The sequence below is a fragment of the Rhinolophus hipposideros genome (genome assembly GCF_964194185.1).
Source record: "Rhinolophus hipposideros genome assembly, chromosome: 19".
NCBI lineage: Eukaryota > Metazoa > Chordata > Mammalia > Chiroptera > Rhinolophidae > Rhinolophus > Rhinolophus hipposideros.
This window is the reverse complement of record NC_138065.1, coordinates 54,506,652-54,525,960: the sequence shown is the minus strand read 5'-3', so window position 1 is coordinate 54,525,960 and position 19,309 is coordinate 54,506,652. Positions and strand designations below refer to the sequence as shown.

At 53.0% G+C, this 19,309-nt stretch overlaps 1 protein-coding gene across 4 annotated transcripts; it reads right to left on the bottom strand.

The window, feature by feature from the left end:
* Nucleotides 1-425: 425 nt before the first annotated feature.
* Nucleotides 426-19,088, bottom strand: CD244 (CD244 molecule). 4 transcript variants are annotated; one of them, XM_081025675.1, is made up of 9 exons: nucleotides 18,827-19,088; nucleotides 10,372-10,701; nucleotides 9,967-10,287; nucleotides 8,591-8,698; nucleotides 8,131-8,195; nucleotides 6,094-6,153; nucleotides 4,523-4,588; nucleotides 3,199-3,255; nucleotides 426-2,143 (listed from the first exon to the last, which is right to left on the bottom strand). In XM_081025675.1, the coding sequence occupies exons 1-9, from the start codon at nucleotides 18,885-18,887 to the stop codon at nucleotides 2,063-2,065; spliced, it is 1,149 nt and encodes a 382-aa protein (XP_080881801.1). In that variant the 5' UTR covers nucleotides 18,888-19,088; the 3' UTR covers nucleotides 426-2,062. The 4 variants fall into 4 exon arrangements, 3 of the variants coding, with proteins under 3 accessions (XP_080881801.1, XP_080881802.1, XP_080881803.1); XM_081025676.1 differs by lacking the exon at nucleotides 18,827-19,088 and adding an exon at nucleotides 10,796-10,924 and having other exon boundaries at nucleotides 10,372-10,720; XR_013991701.1 differs by having other exon boundaries at nucleotides 857-2,143; nucleotides 3,199-3,392; nucleotides 18,827-19,074.
* Nucleotides 19,089-19,309: the final 221 nt, after the last annotated feature.

Below are 19,309 nucleotides of genomic sequence, written 5' to 3'. Positions count from 1 at the left end.
TCCAGGTGTATCCTCTGTTTGGCTCCAAAAAATTTTTTATAAGAATTATCTAGGCCAGCCCAGTGGCTCAGGCGGTTGGAGCTCGGTGCTCCTAACTCTGAAGTCTGCCGGTTCGATTCCCACATGGGCCAGCTGGCTCTCAACCACAAGGTTGTCGGTTCAACTCCTCGAGTCCCACAAGGGATGGTGGGCTGTGCCCCCTGCAACTAAGATTGAAAACGGCACCTTGAGCTGAGCTACCACTGAGTTCCCGGATGGCTCGGTTGGTTGGAGCGCGTCCTCTCAACCACAAGGTTGCTGGCTCGAGTCCCGCAAGGGATGGTGGGCTGTGCCCCCTGCAACTAGCAACGGCAACTGGACCTGGAGCTGAGCTGTGCCCTCCACAACTAAGACTGAAAGGACAACAATTTGACTCAAAAAAAAGTCCTGGAAGTACACACTGTTCCCCAAAAAAGTCCTGCTCCCTTTCCCCAATAAAATCTTAAAAAATAAAAAGAGTTATCTACAGGTTTAAACATTCTTACACAGACAGACCCAAAAGTAATCTTGAAGTATCATCAGAAAGTAAGGAAGTACCAATTTTTAAAAATCACATAGAAAGGGAATTCTGTCAAAAGAAAGCCTGAGTCAATGGAAGGAGCCCTGGAGAGCCAAAGCTTTTGAGCTTCTAGGCATCCTGGCTCCATGTGTCACTTCATCCACTCAGGTCATTCCTCACCGCAGATGCACCAACTCAAAACTCGCCCAAGGCCAGCCAAGTGCTGCTAGAGGAGGACTGGACCTTCACAGCATCTTCTAAACATGTGCTGAAATGAACCCAACAGATTGTCTCACTCACAGACACAAAGATCTATGTAAAATCATGTCCACTGTAGTGTTTAAAAATGAAATGCTGGAAATAACCTAAGTGTCCATTGAGTTGGAGCCTGGTTGATCGCATATCCATACGATGAGAAACCCTGCCACTTTTGTAAAGAAAGGAACATAAAGACTAATAATATGTGTTACTATGGAATGAGCTCTATGTTACGTTGCTGAGTAGAAAGAAAAATCTGGAACTGTGCGTGTCATATGCCAGACGTGTGTAACACAAATGCACACTAGAGAATCATGAATGTAAGTCCAGGGCAGTGCGACTTACAGGCACGGCACAGGGCTGAGGCCACAATTTGGGGGAGAGGAGAAAGATGTTGGCTGTTCTTCGTGCAGACAGGACAAAAAGAACTTCTTTTGGGGAAATACGGGAAGTTTATATGGAAGGGGCGTCTTAAGCACTGAAAGCATATGTCAAAAGAGTAATACACACATGCAGTTTTTAAAAATCCATCAGTACAAAAAAGGGTGCAGTTAGAAAAAAAAAACGCAGGTCCCTCCACAGAGGCAGCTGCTGGAGTCCCTGCAGGATTACAAGGACCCATGTGTTACAGGGGGTTTTCCACTCAGAGATGGGCTTCCCTTGTCCCCTCTGCTCTCACTCCTGCCTACTGCCCCCTGTGATTAGCTGGGCGGAGGAAAAGTTTTGTCTCTGTATCTGAGTGAAGCCCACTGAGGCCCCCTTGGAGAACCTGCCAGGGCCTTGGGGCTGGTGAGTCCACCTCACAGGAGGGGCTGCTTCTCCTGCATCAACATTATCTTTTCTTCCTCCTTGGAAGATGGGCTTGGGCAAGGGGCGGGTCTAGAAATGTGACCATCCCTGGTTAATGGGATGGGGCCCGGGATGCAGATTAGAAACGCAGGGAAGAGAATCTTGAGGAGAATAAGCCCCGACAGGGACGTGGGCACTGACCGCTCACAGTACCTGAACTTGCTGTGCAGTCTTTTGTAAGCTACCCAAACTCTCCACCCATTCTGGTCCGGCTTGTAAGTTGAGAGAGATAGTTTAACAGTCTTGCTCTTACAATGGCTGTTAGAAATCATTTTCAGAACAAAATACAGTCCATGAACAAACTCCCATATCTTCTCCAAACGGGGGACCATGGTGCAGAGACTCGTGTGGTGCCCCGTGGCGTGCTGATGCCCAGAGCAGACACGGGTACACAAGAGCTGAGAACAGCTGCGGCAGCTAGGAGTATACAGAAAAGTTCTCCAGCTCCTTCTGGCTCAGGCGTACCGAACGCTGGGCTTTGGGTTGTCTCTTTCCAACCTGTGAAAGAAAAGAACTTCAGACCCTCCGACTGGACCCCCCATCCCATCCCTGTGGGCTAAGAATTATTATCCCATCTTACACATTAAGAACATGAAGCTCAGCATGGTGAAACAAATCACTTGGGGCCGACAAGTAGTATAAACTACGGAGGGCCTTGAATCCATTCTTCTGGCTCCCACTCGAGTGTGCCTGGACCACCATGCTTCTTCATGACCCCTGGATGGCCTTGGCCCAGTGTCCTCTACAACCCTGCACTGTCCAGCTGGCTTTGCTGTGGGGCTCCAGCTGGAGTGCCACAGACCCTAGCAGGCAGCTATCCTCTCGCTCCCCTTGTGACCAAAGGCAGCGTCTTTATTGGACTCAGGGGGAAGCCTGGGTACAGTATGAGGTGAATGGGTAACGGGTGGGGTGCTCTCCCGACTTTATGGGTATCAATGGGGAGTGTAATTATACTGACTCATAACATTCTGTGGGGATTTTTTTAGATAATTCACATGAAGACACTGGTAGGCTGCCTTATACGTAATAATCACTCATTCGAGATAGAGTCCCTGCTTTCCATTCCCTAAATGGTCTGAGAGAAATCAGCCACCAGGCTCAGTGGCATCTTTGAACATTATCCATCCCAGCCGATTAAGGTCACTTCTACCCTGGAATGGTTCCCAATTACTTGCTAACTTTAGAAAGTCATTTAGATTCACTCCCTTATCTGATCCCACCCCACCTCATACACACACTTGGAAAAGAGAGAGAGATGCCCAGTGTGTGGCCCACAGCTGGAGAACTAGGCAGGGAACAGCCCTAGTTTAAAACTCCTCCCCAGTAAGAGTCGGATCCCAACACACAATATGACTTGGGATTAGACTCTCACTCTCCTTGGGGTTCCACTTCTTCATATCTAAAATGAAGATCTGGATTAGGAGATCCCTGGGATCCCTACAATTCTGAGACTCTGGATGACTTTTTCCTCAGTCACCTCTCGCCACCCCTGCACAACTTCACGGCTATGCTATTTGCACTAACCCCATTCCAAAGGGGTTCCCGAATCTTACCTCTTCATAGACAGTGCTGATAAAGGAAGAGCTGTGGTTCCTCTTCTTTGATCCAGACTGGAAATTCAGGGGGTAAAGAGTGCTTAATTTCAAGTTAAGAAATGCCCCCTTCTAAGTGATGTGAGAGGTCCCAAAAGGGACTCGGTGCTCAGAATGGCCCTGAAGTATCCACAGCCAGAAATGAGTAGAATCTCCTATCCCAGGAGTAAACAACACTGTTTATGTTCCAAAAAAGGTGTAACACACACCTGCCTGTGATATGCCAGTTCTGAACCAAAGTTAGAGTTCAGCCTCCCACACCCACAGGCCCCCTCAGACAAACCTGATACAAATACCACCTCACAGCATCTCTTCAACATACCCCCTAGTTCCCACACACACATCCGTACCAACCCTGGGACAGTGAACACAGCAGACTGGAGACCCTGGACTCAAAGCACTGTCAGCAGTCAGCACAGTGCTCAGAACGTAAGACACAGCCTTTGGCCATGCTGCCTGGGACCGTCAGACCGCCACGTGCTGCCGCGTGGATTCTAAACCCCAAGGGCTCCCCGATAGAATCCAAGCGGAGGGCATGACTTGTTGCAAAGGGGGGTGAGTGAGAAGTCTGCATCCTGGCCTAACCCTCTCCCCCATTTGGTACAAACACATGACACCGCCTGCCTTGCTCATGCTCAGTGCTCCCACAGCAGGGCAGCGTGCCCCTCCCCACAGTCCATGTGAAGGCTATGGATGTGTACTGTGCCTCCAGCCCTGGGAACAGCCTTCTTCCCACCCCTTCCCCATGGACACCTGGACACCCGACCCTGGGGTTCCAGGTGCACATAAGAGCTGTAAGCTCAGCCTTGGGCACGATTCACGGGCACTCTGGTGGGTTGACTCATGCCAGAGGCCTGCACCATTCGCTGGCGGGCCAGAACCTCTGTGTGTTTCCCTGACAGTCAGTACTGGGTCTCTGGATCCAGTCTTCTGGGCAGCTGCGGGCTACGCGCTCCTGGCCTCGAAACCTCTCCCGTATCTTTCTCCGCAGCCTCGCGGGCCTGCTAAGGACTGCGTAGTCCTCTCTGTCTCTGACTGTCCCCGCCTCCCACAGAAAATCTACAGACACCTCGAATTCACTCTTTTCTTAGTCTCAACACTGTTCCTTTTCTCCAAATAGAACTGGAAAGGCATTTTCTAGTTGGCCCATTAAGGTTAAATACAGTCATTTAACACAAGCTACTCAGATACACAGTGGAAGACAGTTGGCTCACAGTGCACGCACACACACACACACACACACACACCCCTGCTTCGGCAGCGCTCCCTGCAGGCGGAGACTCACCTTCCGGGAAGGCTGCACCAGTGAATACAACGTATTTTCAGTGTTTGGTGCCGTGGGAGCAGAAGGCTAACGAAGGGAGAAATACAGTCAGTTCAGAAGCACAGGTGTAGCACCCCCCGGGACGCAGGTCATTTCTTCACATTCACACCCCCCCCCCGCCCGCACAGAAGCCTGAAGCGTAGTGAGGAGAACCCTGGACCGGTCCGGAGGCCACGCAACCCGAATGCCAGTGCGTCTGTGAGCACCGGCTCCGCACGCGCGTTCTCGCCGCCCCTGAAACACGCCCCACGACGGCGTGGTGGAGCCTCCATGCGCAGGGGGCTCCAAAGGGCGAGCCGCTCAGGCCAGGGCGGCCACGGCAGCTGCTCCGCACCCGGCCGGCCGCCCTCGGAGCCGTCACGGCCTGCGCGGCGCCCCACGCCACGAAGCGCAGGCTCACGTGGCGGCCTGCCTGCTTCCGTGCAGTCAATCACATGCCTCTTGTTGGAAGTCAGCGTGGCCAAACCAGACGTCAATGGCCGTGCAGCTCTGGCCGCGATCGCATCCCGAGGGGGCGGCAGGAGGCAGCACCCGCCGGCAATTCCGGGGCGCCCCCCCCCCCCGCCCCGCCCGCCGCTGCTCTCACCCTTCCTGTCCCCTTCCTCGTCGCCCTTCCTTTCTGCCCTTCCGCTTTGTCCTCTTCCTCCTTTCCTGGCCCTTTCTCTGAAGACGTCACCTCCCCCCGAGGATTTTCTTTGTCCTGCAACTAGACCACCAAGCTGAGGACGTTGCTGCCTCACGCCTTAAAAATAAGTTAAAAACAAAAAAGCCGCTTTTATCAGACATGTATCCTCATTGGCCACCGGAGGGCAGTGTCTCCCTGGAAAGCGATGCCCAGTCTGGGTACCAACAGTGTCACCTCAGCTGCCAGTATTAGAGGCGCTTCTCCAGCTCCCGGGTCGACTTCCACCGCATGTTGGAGGAGGGCTGAGGTCCGGGGCTGCAGACCCCGCTTGGCCTGAAGCTCCGTGGCCTGAGCACGTTAGGCTGCCTGGCTCTGCTTCCTCATTCGCAAAAGGAGGTTTGCATTAGACCTACTTCAGAGCCTCTTATGTAAGCTTCATTTAACAAGATGGACATCACAAGTACTTACTAAATGTTCTTGCCAGGTCATAGTAAGATACAATAGAACAACACAGATCCATTCTTTCCTGAAAACAGGTATAATACAGGGTGGCCACGGAAGGACCACGCCCCCGCACTGGAAGCAGCAGGAAGGGACACAGCACCCCAGTGCCCTGACAAGCCTCCTCTCCCGCCAGTTTCTGTGCCTCACTCGCTGCCGGACCCGGAAGGCAAGAGCCGGCGTGCGCCACACTCCCAGCTGTGCTCAGCTCTGTCAAGAGCCTCCAGGACCACACTGGTCCTTTCAACCAGCTTCATGCAGCCAAAGCCAAGCGTCTCCACGGCTCCAGGAGCCCAGGGTCTTACTCTGCCATTCAAGGGTGTGAGTTTCAGGGCGGGGTGTGGGGCCATGAGGAAGTCTCCTGGACAGGCGTGGAAGAACTGGATGTGGGGAGCCACACTGATACCTGGGACTGGATCCTGGAGTACACAGTGCTCCCTTCTCCAGGCGGACTCTGCTGCTGCTCCTGCAAGACAGACATTACGAGAACATGTAATCCAAGCAGATCGTGGGTCTGTGCAGATTCAAGTGGGGAGAGACCGCACAAAGATCAGAGGCTCCCGGGAGCCTGGGAGGGACGACGGGGAGACAGAGCGGAAAGAGCAACTCACAGGGCGGCAGTGTCAGGAGTGAGGAACCATCCAGGTGGGAAGGGAGTATGACCCTGGCCAGGCGGCTCCTGTCACTTGATTTACTTGGTAACTTAGAGAATTGCTTTTGCTGACTTCTCAACTAAATTTGCCACTGACAATGGCACTGAGCTCTGAATAGGGCTGAGATCTGAGCCTCACCCCAAAGCACGGAAATTCAGAGACTTTGAATGTTTTCAAGCACCCACTCTGGACCCAGCTTTGGTGGTCAGCTCATCTTGGCCCCTGGGCGGCTGCGCTAATGGGTGACGCCCTGGACCCAAGGCCCAAGGACAGGCTCCCCTCTTCCCAGGAGATGGAGGGTGGAAGTGTTTCATTGCTGGGATGGGCTCTGCTGGGGAGCCAGTGGACCAGCAGGGCTCATTGCACAAAGAAGAAGCTGAGAGGAGCAGAGAAGCACCAGCTGTCCTTGGAGGCGGGAGAGTCATGGCATCTGGCCAAATACAGCAGTTTGTTGTTTTTCTCTTCTGCCCAGACCTGAGAGAAGTGTCTCCAGCAAGGTCAGAGCTGGACACTAAGTGAGACCACAGGACACTTGACATTGAGGCTTTTGGACAGAAGCGGGGGACAGTCGGCAGAGCCCGGGAGGGAGAGGGAGCACCCAGCTCACAAGCAGGGGGACAGCCTGGATCCCCAGTAGTGTTTTTACTCTAAATAATGATTCTCCCCTGTCATCTCCTTCGTTTTCCTACTCTAGGTCATCTTCTTGGGCAGTGGGGGGGGGGGGGGATATTATTAGCAAGGATTTAAGCACCAGTGGCTGCCGGTAGATAGACTTGCACTTACGGATTTGAACCAGAGTCTGGTACTGATGGAAGAAACGGTCTCCCACTGTTTCTCACACCCCACTACCCACTGCTGGGGCGAGGAAACAGCCTGAGGGGCAGCACTGATTCCCAGACCTGAGGCAAGTTGCCTCTGTTCTATGAGCCCTCCAGGGCCTGACATGTGTGACCAGGACACAAGAGCCCCACCACCGTGACTTCCCGCCTCCCGTCCTCAGGCCAACCCCCACACGCCACCTTCCCCACCTGGCAGTTCAATGAGACACTGCCTTTCCCCGAGGCCTGTCACCACATCCTGTCCTGCTCAGGGGCAGAGCAGTGGGGGAACCCTGCAGTCCCACTGGAAGGTACACCTCTAGTCGACACATGGGTTGGCCACTGCCTGCCAAGGCTGACTGGCAGAGAGATGACCGGAGACGCTGGCTCTGGCTCATGACCTTCATGCTAACCCAGTTACTCTGCAGCATCTCATCCAGGCCCTGGCCTCTTCCCAAAACGGGGCGAACACAGAGCGCTGAGCAGCTGCAACTCTGTCGTGCTTTGGCTGGTCAGCCTGGCACCCTCTGCAGCCTGGGTAATGATCAAGGGACCCACAAAAGGAAATTGGACTTGCAGGGACACAGGAATCTGTGGTCAGACACAAAACAAGAAGGTTGAACTCGTCCTTGGGTGCAGGCCAGCTGGTGAGGCTGGGAAGAAAGAACAAGGTGCATGCAGAGGCAGGAGCAGCGTGCTGCCGTCCGCTCCTGGGCTCTGCTGCCCCCAGCCCTGCTCAGCAGGTGCAACCCTGCACCCGATGCCCCTGTGCCCGTTTCGTCTCTCTCCCACTTCCTGTTTCCCCATGGTCAGAGCGACGGGGCTCGTGGGGAAAAGATCGATGGGGAGGGCTGAGGACCACTTTGACAGGACAATTGTATGGTTCTCTCTGCCCCCTGGTCTGAATGGCCATCCTCCCACGAGCATTTTCCAGACCAGCTGAGAGAAGTCCCAGCCCACAGGGCACCATACTTGATTTCTCCTGCTTGGCAAGTTGACTTCTTCATAAATTGTCAGCATTTCCTCTGGGCTGGGCTCTGTGAGAAGAAAGAAGCAAGGAATGGAGCTGCAGTGCCCTCCACAGGGCATACTGTCCAGTAGTCTGCTGCCAGCAGTGCCACGTTCATCCTAGATGGCCAAGACCTTGAGAAAGTTCTAGAAAGGAAGAAGGTTAGTGCTGTTCCCAGGACACCCAAAGACCTCGGGGCAGCAACCACCCCGACATGCCTCCCCATGGGCTGTGCCCCAAACCAGCCACCTGCAGGTCGAGGATCAGGCTGTAAACATGTAGGGGCCACCCCAGAAGGCCACCCCAGAAGGGAGAAAAGGCCCAGCAGGAGTTTGTCCAGTGTGCACATATCCTTTCGCTCCCAGGCATGGCTGCCGGGCTGTTACCTCAGGCAGCAGCTCCTCTTCGGGGCCCTCCACTTACGTGACTGCTTCCTCTTCCTTCTGCGCACACAGAAGTAGCCGAGGGCGCCGAGGGCCAAGGTGATGATGAGAAACACGATGGGCACCAGGAAGATCAGAAAGCTGAGTTCTGAGGGACAAGGAAGGCAGGGGGCCTGCTTCCCACCCGTCCTCAAGCCCACAGCGCTCTCTGCAATCCTGACACCCTGTGACTTCAGTCAAGGCTGGCTCCCTGCTGGTGCCAAGAACAGGGGTGCCAGTGTCCGACGGGCTTGTCTCCGGTTCTGCCTCCACACACTGTGCCCTCGGTCACCTGCGCAACCTCTCCGAGTCTGTTTTCTCTTAGGAAAAGGACGTGATGTCTACATAGGGGTTAATCACAGGGCCTAATAGACGCAAAGCACCTGGCACAGTAAATGCTGCCACTAACCACCAACACTTACAGCATGTTTTCCACTTCACCTTCCTGCGGGCACCACTCTTGCTCGTGCGAACTTCTGCATGTAACGTGAGTGGCCCCATGCAGTGCCAGCACATATAATCCAATCAATAGTCTTGATGCCAGCTGACTGGGCTCCTTACAAATATTTCCTCATTTAATCTTAACAGTAACTCTGTTAGGCGTTTGCTATCACCACTCTCCTTTTACCCAAGAGAAAAACTGAGGGTCAGAGAGGTTTAGGAATCTGCCCGAGATCACACAGCTGTGCATGACGAGGCCACGGCTGATGTGACCCAAAGGACAGTGCCCCTGTCAGTCCGAATTGCCGCAGCTTGCTCCTTCCTCATTGCCCATGAGGACTTGGTTTGTTGTCCCCCAGCTGGCTGTAAGTTCCTTAGCACAGGGACTGCAGGTTGCCTTTCCCTGGGATGCCCAGGCTGATGGCATATAAGCCTTAATTTATCTAATAAAAAGTGGTGCAAACTTAACTCGGGGAACTCCCAGGACAAGCCCAAGCGGTAAACCAAGAACTCTTCCAGGTACCCTGCAATCAGAATGCAACAGTACCCCATGACCCAGGGTACCATGTACAGTGAAGTCAGCTCCTGGGCAACTGTGGGGCTTGGGGGGTTGTCACTTGAGAGAAGGAAGCAAGTCCCCAAGGGTCTCTGAGGAGCAGGAAATAGTGATTGGCAGCCAGGGTGGGGCTGTGACTCACGAAACAACTGTGCATCTCCCACTTGAAGGAAATACTCCTTGATGGGGATAAAGTTCTTCCCAGACTGAGAGAGGCCTGGCTGCACAGGAAGCGCATGCCACAGGCCAAGACCCCTTGGGGAAGGGCCAGGGCACTGGGGGGCAGCCAAGGGCTCTCTGGCCCCGTCCCTCTTGCACATGCTCCTGACTGTGGGGCCCGACACCTCAGCCCCTGCTGTTGCCCTAAGTGCTGCACTTACCCTGCTGGGGACTCGGACAGGTGAGTCTCTGGGTGTAGTTCGCCTGGCTGACGGGGTTGCTGACACTGCAAGTATACGTGTGCTCGCCTTTGGCATCAATCCACTCTTCCAGTGTGCTGAGGCCTCTCCCTGTCTGGAGCAGCTCACTCCCTCGAAACCAGGCGTAGCTCACATTCTCGTAGCTCACGTTCTCGTAGCTCACGGTATCGCAGTTCACGCTGGCACCTCTGGTGACTGCGCAGGACAGATTCACTTGGCATATCCCTCTGTCCACTGCTTTCAATTTCCCCCGCTTGCACAGGAGGGCCTTCCCAACATGGTCTGGAAGCAGAGACGGTGATCAGGAAAGTGCTGGAAACACAAGCCCTGCATGGGAGGGGGTGGGGAGCTGTCCTGGGCTCTCACCAAACACAGAAACACAGAACTCGTGTCTGCAAACATCCCCAGATTTGTTGGTGACCTCCAGGACATAGAGGCCGCTGTCCTGCTGCTGGGCGTCCTTGATGAGAAGAGTTAGGTTCTTAGTCACGAAACTGAATCTGCTGCTCGAATTACCATAAAAATGTGGTTTGTGGTCCGACACAGATTCATTCTTCCAAGTGAGTATCGTATTAAATTCTCGCTTTGAGGACAGCTTTACCCTCCAATCCACAGAATGTGGCGTCGTCTGCATGCGGGGGGGCCGTAGCCAGAGAGAAGTTCCTGCCAGTGCAACCAGACTGTCGGCCGGGGCTTCTAGGAGAGAGACACCAGGCTGCAGGAGGCAGGAAGGGCGTCAAGCGGGCAGCTGGAGGCCACTCCCAGAGCCCAGGAGAACCTGAACACGCACCTTCTTCATCTGTCTCCGCTTCTCCCTGAGCTCTGAGGGAGCCTGCAAACCTTACTTTGGGGCAGGCAGGGGTTAAACTCTACTGTTTGCCGGTTTCACCTCACAGTGACCTTCTGAGATTCTTGCCCATTTTATAGCTGAGGAAACAGATTTAGAAAGAAACTACAAGTAACTACCCCAAGCTACAGAATGACAAAGAGAAGCTTGGCAGCCCATCAGTCTGGCTTCAGAGCATGAACCCTTAAGTATTAAAACTACCATGTTACAAATAAACATCAGATGTGAGGCGAGCCCCCCCCCCCCCGCAACACTGAGGCCACCACGAGTGGCCAGCAGTGACCGCTGGAAGCTCAGAACTGTCAGGCACAGGGGGCCTCACACCCCAGGCTGCACTCGGGAAGCCCTCCTCTGTCCCTAGCGCTGGATTCAGGGCCCTCTTGTAGCACTCGGCACATGTAACTGTGCTCATTACTCATTAGTGTTTGCCAGCTTTTTAGTCACGGCAAAGTCTCCACAAGGATTGCTCCCTAGAAAACAATTAGGAAAGGACAAAGGAAAACACACTGCCCAGGCAGGAATATCGCAGCACGGCCCTCTCTAGGGACCCAGATGGACACCAATGTACGTGAGGGTGTGACATACAGCTGCGTGTCACTGCTCACCTGAAGTTATTGTCCCCCCAACCGCCCTGTGCTGCTGTGGAGAAAAGTGGGTGTTCCTGTTTGGGGTGTGGCCAGTGGATGCAGGAAATACAAGTCTGGGTGGTTGGGGAGGGTCGAGGAGGACTCAGAGGAGAGCAGAGAGCAGATGGGGCAGCTGTACAAACAGATCTGCTGCAGTGGAGGATGAGAGCAGAGTGATGGGGAGAGGGATTTTCCGGTGTCCGTACTCGTGGTCAACACTCCCTGTGGCCACTCCTTCATCCTGGCATTTCCTCAAGATACCAACAGCTAAAGCGCCTGTAATTACTATTGGTTGATAGAAAATGTTCCTTTGATCATGACACCCCAAGAGTAAAACACTTATTCATATTCATATCCCGGGGCGAATTGGATCTTCCTGGGACAAACCAAAAGCAGAGACTGCCTTCTTCTCAGGGTCTGTCCCGTGGCCTCCGTACAGTATGTGACAGCAGGCCAACCCACCAAGCACTGGGCCAAGACCCTGAGTACAAAGGTGAGTAGGGAAAAACCTACCGAACCTACGAAGACGACATACACTGCCCTCATTGATCACTCGGTCCTTCCTAAGACCCCACTGTCACCAGAGCCCCAAAGACTCAGGACCTCTTCATGCACAAGACACGGCTCCTGACACAAGAGAATTGGGGATCTGGGAACAGATCATCCTTTTATTCCACGCCACACATTTTTGGGCTGAGGTAAATAATCACCTAGGGAATTTTAATTCTGATAATGGAAGGCCAGAGTAAGACATGCTAACCAATGCCCCTACTAAGAATAACTGGGAAAAAACGGGCAAACTACAAAAGCCTGTTGTTAAAGGGATCAGAGAGATAAAAACAGGGAGATATTATGGGCCAAGGGCTGAACGGAAGGAACTCAGAGAGGTGAGAACAGCATGTTTTTACTGCTGTTCCCTGGAGGCATCCTCTGATTCCAGAAAAGGCAGCTGAAGGGTTGAAAAGCTTAGCAGAACTTATGATAAACTCAAGGAACTAAGAGAACATGGAGTCCAGGGACCTCCGGGCACAATAGGAAGTGGATGTATCTAAACTCCATCAGACTTGGGGAAGGGACGATAAATGGAAGACAAGGGGTAAGAGTGAACAAGACACAGACCAGCTCTCACAGAAACTACAGCCCACACTTAAGTCATCTCCACCCTGAATTGGATTAAAGCGATCTAGAATCTCTAGTATTTCTAACCTGGCTGCTTACTAGAGGCAAATATAAATTATTCCTGGAGGAAAATGGCATCAATGAAAGCATTAAACTATTTCTAAAATTTTTCATATACAATGTCCAAAATGAAACAAAAAATAAATTGGCATAACAAGAGGAAACATGTCCAAAAACCAAAACAAACAAAAAAGCCATAGAAACAGACCCAAGGGGCATCTAACACTAGATAACAGAGGTAGTAATTCACACACTTCAAAGTGCTCACGTTTAATATGCTCAAGGAAATAAAATGTAACTTTGAGAATTCTAGCAGAGAACTAGTATGACAGAGTGCAAACATGTCCCCTTGTGATGCTACTTTGAGCTCCTCCCATCATCCAGACGTGGGGACACTGCCCATCTCTTGTCATGGGCTTCGCCTTCTTCATAAAAGCGCGTTGTGCCAGTTCTAAGCTGAGGTCTGCAGAGGCATTGCACATTTTTGCTTGTCTCTTGGAATCTTATGTAGCTGATTTGTAAGAAGCATAAAACAGCTGGAGTACAAAAGACACAGAGAAGAAGGACAACAGAGGGAAAACTGAGTGGTTTTCCAATAGTTTTTGAACTGAGGAGAATGAACTAAGAGTGGAAAGCCAGCAAGAAAGAACAGTCGAAGACAGATCAGAGATGTCCTCATGGGCTGAGCAGGTCCTGGACGTCACAGGTCCCACAGTGATGTCCAGAGCACGGGGGGGAAGGTCTGGCCAAGGAGAGGAGGACGGCTCGGAGCAGACGGCGTGTGTAGTCTGTTTTTGTGTCAGGAGAGGGGCTGACCCTTGTGGTGTCTCCATTTCCTTGGAGAAGGAGGGGGGAGCTGGTGGAGGCCGTGATCGTAGAACAGGACCTTGCAGAGATGGTGACAGTTTGAAGTCACCTGTGAGGAATGGGAGGAGCTGTGGGCCAGAGACCAGGATTCCCAGGACACAGAGGTTCCTGCTGAGAGCAGAGGCTCTGAGCTTGCCATTGCTCTTTGTGGTTGAATTTTCTTCTGCAGCCAACAGTCAGTCCAATGTGAGGTGGCCAGAGTGAGACAGGATCGGGGCGGGGGGGGGAATGGCGCTGATGGATGGTACTGTGTGCTGGGTACTGTGACTGCCACAAAAAGACCTCAGCCCTGTCTCCCGGGGGGTGTGTGACAAATGGAGAGACAAGAAGTGCAAGCGCGGAAACTTCAACACCAGTTCTCATGCTGGTGATGAAGGAGCCCAACAGCAGCGCTGGATGGTTCAGAGGAGCAAGGCCACAGCAGATCACAGTTGTCAGGGGGCCCTGGGACCGCTGCTAGGCAGCCTCAGGGCCCCTCTTCCGGTGGTTAAGCACGAATGGGGTGAACCGCTAACTGCAGCGACAGGCCCAGGACAGGTGATTGAAGGGCTTGTGCAGGAGGGCGTGGGCAGCCTGCATGGAGGGGAGTCAAGGAGACAACCTGGCCGTCACTGAGTCCCTCTCGCCCTGAGCCCTGCTGCAGCCGCTGCAGCCTCCAAAGCAACAGTCAGTTCAACTTTCTCAGAACTGGTCCTGCTGGTCGGAGGAGAGGAGAGGCCTGAGAACCAGGAAGACCGGCAGCAGGGAGTCACAGAGCAGTGTAAGTCCTCCAGCCTTGAAGGATGTTGAGGTTTTCACAGCTCGGCTTAGGCCACCAGGCTTGACGTGAGGCTGACAGAAGGGGCTCCTGCTGGGGCCTGAGGGCACACAGCCCAGGTGAAACCCTAAAGAGTGACCTCCAGAGCCCACGCTTGACCCTGGGGGCTGCAGACTGACCATGCTGACTCTTCTCAGGCAACGCAGCGCCTCTCCTCTTGCAAACCTACCACCCACGTCTCCATCCTTGTGTGTCAACTGGACCATGTCATTTATATGTGACATTATCCTTCTCCAAGGTAACAAGTGCTTTTGCGTTTCACAGCTCCACTCAGACCCTGCCTTTTCCCTGCTTCTGTGCAGGCTGCCCCCTCGCTTACACTGTCCTTGTCTCTTCTCCTCCACTCTTGTTTATCCTTCAAGGACACTTCCCCAGTGCCCCATTTAGAAGAAATCTTGGTCTCATCGCTCCCTGTGAGCGACTCAGCATTTCCTGTCTTCCCTTGTAGTTGTGATTTTACATGATTAGTTCCCTCTGAAAGAGCCTTACGAACAGAATCAACATCTTCTTTCTCATCTTTGTTCCCCCACAAATTCTTGCATAGTTCTTGTAACATAAGGGCTTCATGAACTGTTTAGTGAAGTATCTAATTGAACCCCAGAGTACATCGCGGTAACTTCTGGAAAGGACTCTGATGGAGGACTTCCTTGTGGAGGCCACCGTCACATGGCATTATCACAGAAAACCTGCAAGTGACCCAAAGTGTCCTCAGCAGTAGAAGGGGTGAGTAAACTGTCCAATAGTCACACAGTGAAATATTACACAGCTGTGAAAATGGTCAGCCAAATAACAACACAGACAGCAACACAGACAACAACATTATTACATCCCATCAGATGTTGAGAGGAAAGGAGACAAACACAAGAGCACCGCATGATTCCACTTAAACATGGCAAAACTAACCTGTGACGTCAGTGGTCAGAGAAGTGCCTGCTTATGGGAGCGAGGGTGGGGGGAAATGGAGGGGAGAAAGCATGTGGTGCGTACAGAGCTGCCATCGTCCAGCAGCCACTCAGAGACGCCCGTTACAGTCGCATGCACTTTTCTGTCCGTGTCACCTCAATAATAAAGGTTTGTTTAAGACGATGGCCTGGCCACCCCTAGCACTCTGGTTCCACAGAACCAGGCTCCTGCAGAGTGGCCCTGAGTTCAATCCCGGGCTCTCTCATGCCCAGCTGCCTCATCACTGACATGTTATGATGGGAAGAGATGAGCCCGACCACGCTGCCTTCTCAGAACTTGCCTGGGTCCCAGCGCGAGCAGCGGCCATCAGACCTCTGGGAAGTGAGTGCAACTCGGCCACCCTCAGGGCAGGTCCCCCTTGCTGCCCGCGCCCCCTCTGTGCCCACAGCCCCTGGGCGTTCCCAGCCTCCAATGTGTCCTTTGTGCTTTCCTCAGAATGCGCAGCCAAGGCCTGGCCTTGGGTCTAAGATGAACGTTCGGGTTCAGGCCCTCTCCTGTGGGCTGTGACGTGAAGGTCTCTGCTCTCCAACTCATCTGACCCCCAAATCGTCCCAATCTGCCTGAGACACTGGAAAATAGCTCATTCTTTCACTCAACGGACATGATCCGAGCACCTGCTGGGCTCGGTGTACCTGAGTCCCAACTGGGATTACACCGTAATCCTGCGGCCACGTCAGCTCCAGAACGGGAGCCACGGACCGACCCTGAGTCCTCAGTGCCCACCCAGCACCTGGCACGGAGCTGCCTACACACACATGGGGACAGGGACAGGAAGGGAGGCGACATTGAGAATGGTAAGCATGTTTTACAGTACGATTTAAGTAACACACGCTCCTTTATGTTAAAAACATTGGAGGCTCCCTGAGAGCCCGGGTGTGACAAGGAGGGACCCTCAGAAAGAGCCGCACATTGAACGTCCACGGCTCATCCCTTTCTACTCAGTTTATTAGTCAGTGAAGGGTCACTGCATCGTCTGTCTCTTGTCTTTGATCACACAATTAAGTGACATAAATATATGTCCTGCCTCCAAAGAGCCAAATAACGTGAGCACTCACCTGGGGACTTGTTAGACCTCCACATTTTTCTAAGCACTTTCTACAGCACATCCCCTCTAATCCTGCACGTCCCTGTGCAGCAGGCACCACGCTGAAGCTCATTTTCCCCTGAAAAGCTGGAAGACAGGGTTAGTTGAAGGTCTCAAGACTTGGAGGTAACACGTGCTCAGACGTCTGGAACAGCTTTTCCCCCGAGGGCGTGTCCAGCCCATAGATAAGCTCACTTTATTCCCTGGGTTACTTAAAGTTTTCTTTCATTCTGAAATATGAACTGAGGGTCTGTTTGTAGTCTGTTTTGAATAGAAACTGTTCAAAATGCTGAAGACACAGCAGTGAGCACAACAGACAGAAGCCCCAAGGGACTCACATTCTGGTGACATAGTGGAGCCTGGAGACAGAAAATAAGCAAGTCAGCAGGGTGGAATGTGACCTGCTGAGGGCCTGGGAGCTGCAGGACAGCTGGGGCGGGCAGAGGGGGCAGAGGGGGCAGAGGGAGCAGGGGGAGCAGGGGGGCAGGGACAGAAGCTGGTGTTTGCACTGAACTCAGAGGGATAGAGGGAGCAAGCCACGTGGAAGGGGACGATGCTGAGTGCTGGGGACCGGGGACAGTGAGCCCACAGGCCAGTGTGGCTGAAATGCAGTCAGAGCAGAAGGACGAGATCAGGAGGCCGCAGACCTCTGTAAAATGTAGGCTTTCACTGTGAAGTGAAGAGCCTTTGGAAGATTTCTGCAAAGCTGGACAGCGACGTGAGCCTCTCAGTATCTTACATATTAAATTCTTCAATAAACCAAGTTTTTAAGAAAAAGTTTCACCTTCAGCACATCTCCTGATGGGACTGACAACAAACAGCATCACTTTTGCAGTATTCCTGCCCAAAATACAGGACCTGAATCACTAGCAGAAACGTCTGGCAGACCCAGAATGAGGAGCCGTCCCCAGAGCTCCAAAGCCGTCAGCGACAAAACACCAGGAAATCCTGGCCATCCCAGAGGCGTAAAACACAAAACAACTGAGTCTAAAGCACGAGCCTGACTAGATTCTGGATAGGAAAAAAATAAAGCCATAAAGCACGTTACTGCGAAAACCGACAACACTTGAACATGGACTGTGTGTTCGCTCGTGTCGAGGTTTCCCAGATCTGACCATTGTGCGGATGTGGTAGGAAACACAAACGTCCTGGCTTACAGGCCATGTGCCAAAATATTTAGGAGCGAAGGGGCTTTACTCTCAAGTGGTCCAACAAAAAGCATCATACGTTATACATATATACATATGTACAGAGAGAACAAGAAAGAAAGCAGATGTGATAAGTTAACAACTGTGAATCTGGGTGAAGGAAACACAAGATTTTTTTTTTACTATACTTGCAATTGTTCTGCAACTCTGAAATTATTTTAAATTAAAATGTTTAAAAATTCAAACAAATAAACAAAGCGCTTTCAGTCAGCTTTGACCAGGCCAGCCCCACAGACAGAGGACTTGGCAGGAAAAGGAACAAGGCCCCTCAGACCAAGTCCATGCGTCCCCTGCCCCAGGAAGCCCTCCCAGCCCCCTGCATAACAGCCAATGACAGGGCTGGAGCCTGGACTCGGGGCACAGGGACCATCATCCTGTCACACAGGCTCTTAATCTCAGCCTCAACCTTCTGTCACTCTCAGCCCCAAAGCCAGGCCCCAGATCCTGTCAGTCCTACCTCAGCTTCCTGGACCCGGACAAACACCCCCTGTGCCTCAGTTTCCTTCCTTTGCACCCAAGTGTGCCCACCTCTCACACCACCCCACCCAAGATGCCCTCCAAGAATCACTGACCTAAAATGCAAGCTGAAAGTCTCAAAGTGGGTGGAAGAGGGAAAGTGCCCTGGGCTGAAGTCCCCACCCAGCAAACATTAGCCGGCCTGGTGTCCGGCTGGCAGTTTGTGGTTTGCTGATGTTGCCCTAATGTTCGGACAACATTAGGACAAGGGGCATCCTAACATTACCCCTTTCTCTCTCAATCTCTGCCCCCGACCTCAGCCCCACATTTCCCCAATGATTCTCAGGCTCCTGTAGCTTTGTGAAGCCACAGGTGCTAGGGGACAAAGGACCTGTACAGGAAAGCCTGAGTCCTGCTCAGCTTCCCTGCCTCAGGGAGCAGCACAACTTCCTAGGGAAACCCAAGCCCAGGGCCAGTCCTCATCTCTGCTGGCAACCCCACAGAATTCGTGTTCCCTTGCTCCTTCTGACAGCTGGCAGGAAGGACGTGCTCCACGCAGAAGGGAACCCGAACCAGTGGAAAGCAACCTCCTTGCCTGGGGCCGCCTGGACTGCTGACTGCCACAGCCAGCGAGCTTCTCAGTGATTTCCCCAAGTCCACTGCCAGCCTGTCCAGACCTGTTAGGGCTGCTCGAGTCCCAGATCCAGTCAGAGGCTCTGGGTGCTGACCTCCCCGTGGGCTGCGCCCCCCCCGCCGCCAGGCTGGGCCCCTTACCTTGACCCTGATGCCCCTTAAGGAGCAGGAGGAGCGTGAGGCTGAGAACGTGGCCCAACATCCCACAGGACACAGGGTCAGCCTGGCTGTCCAGCTCCCAGCAGACGCTGTGTGCACAGGCTCGGCAGCCACCAGGCACAGGGGACGAGGGGGAGAACTGCCTCGCTGCCTGTCTGGCCACAATTTCCTCAACTCGGCTGTTCTCACTCACAGCCGACAAGGCTGCAGAGACAGCCCCATGCCTGGACCTGGTCAGACAGTTCTCAGCAACGGAACTTGCTAGGTTGGCCTCAAGTGGGCGGTACTTGGGGTTCAGTGACTCACAAACCAGCTTCAAAATCTTGCCTCTCACTCTACCTCCACCCAGTGGCTTTGTCCAAAGAGCAGAAACCCATGAAATTTTCCAATTCTCTTCATCCTACTGGCAGTATGGAGAAACCTACATGGGGACCATCCGTTATCCTGGACTCTCATTCCAACAGA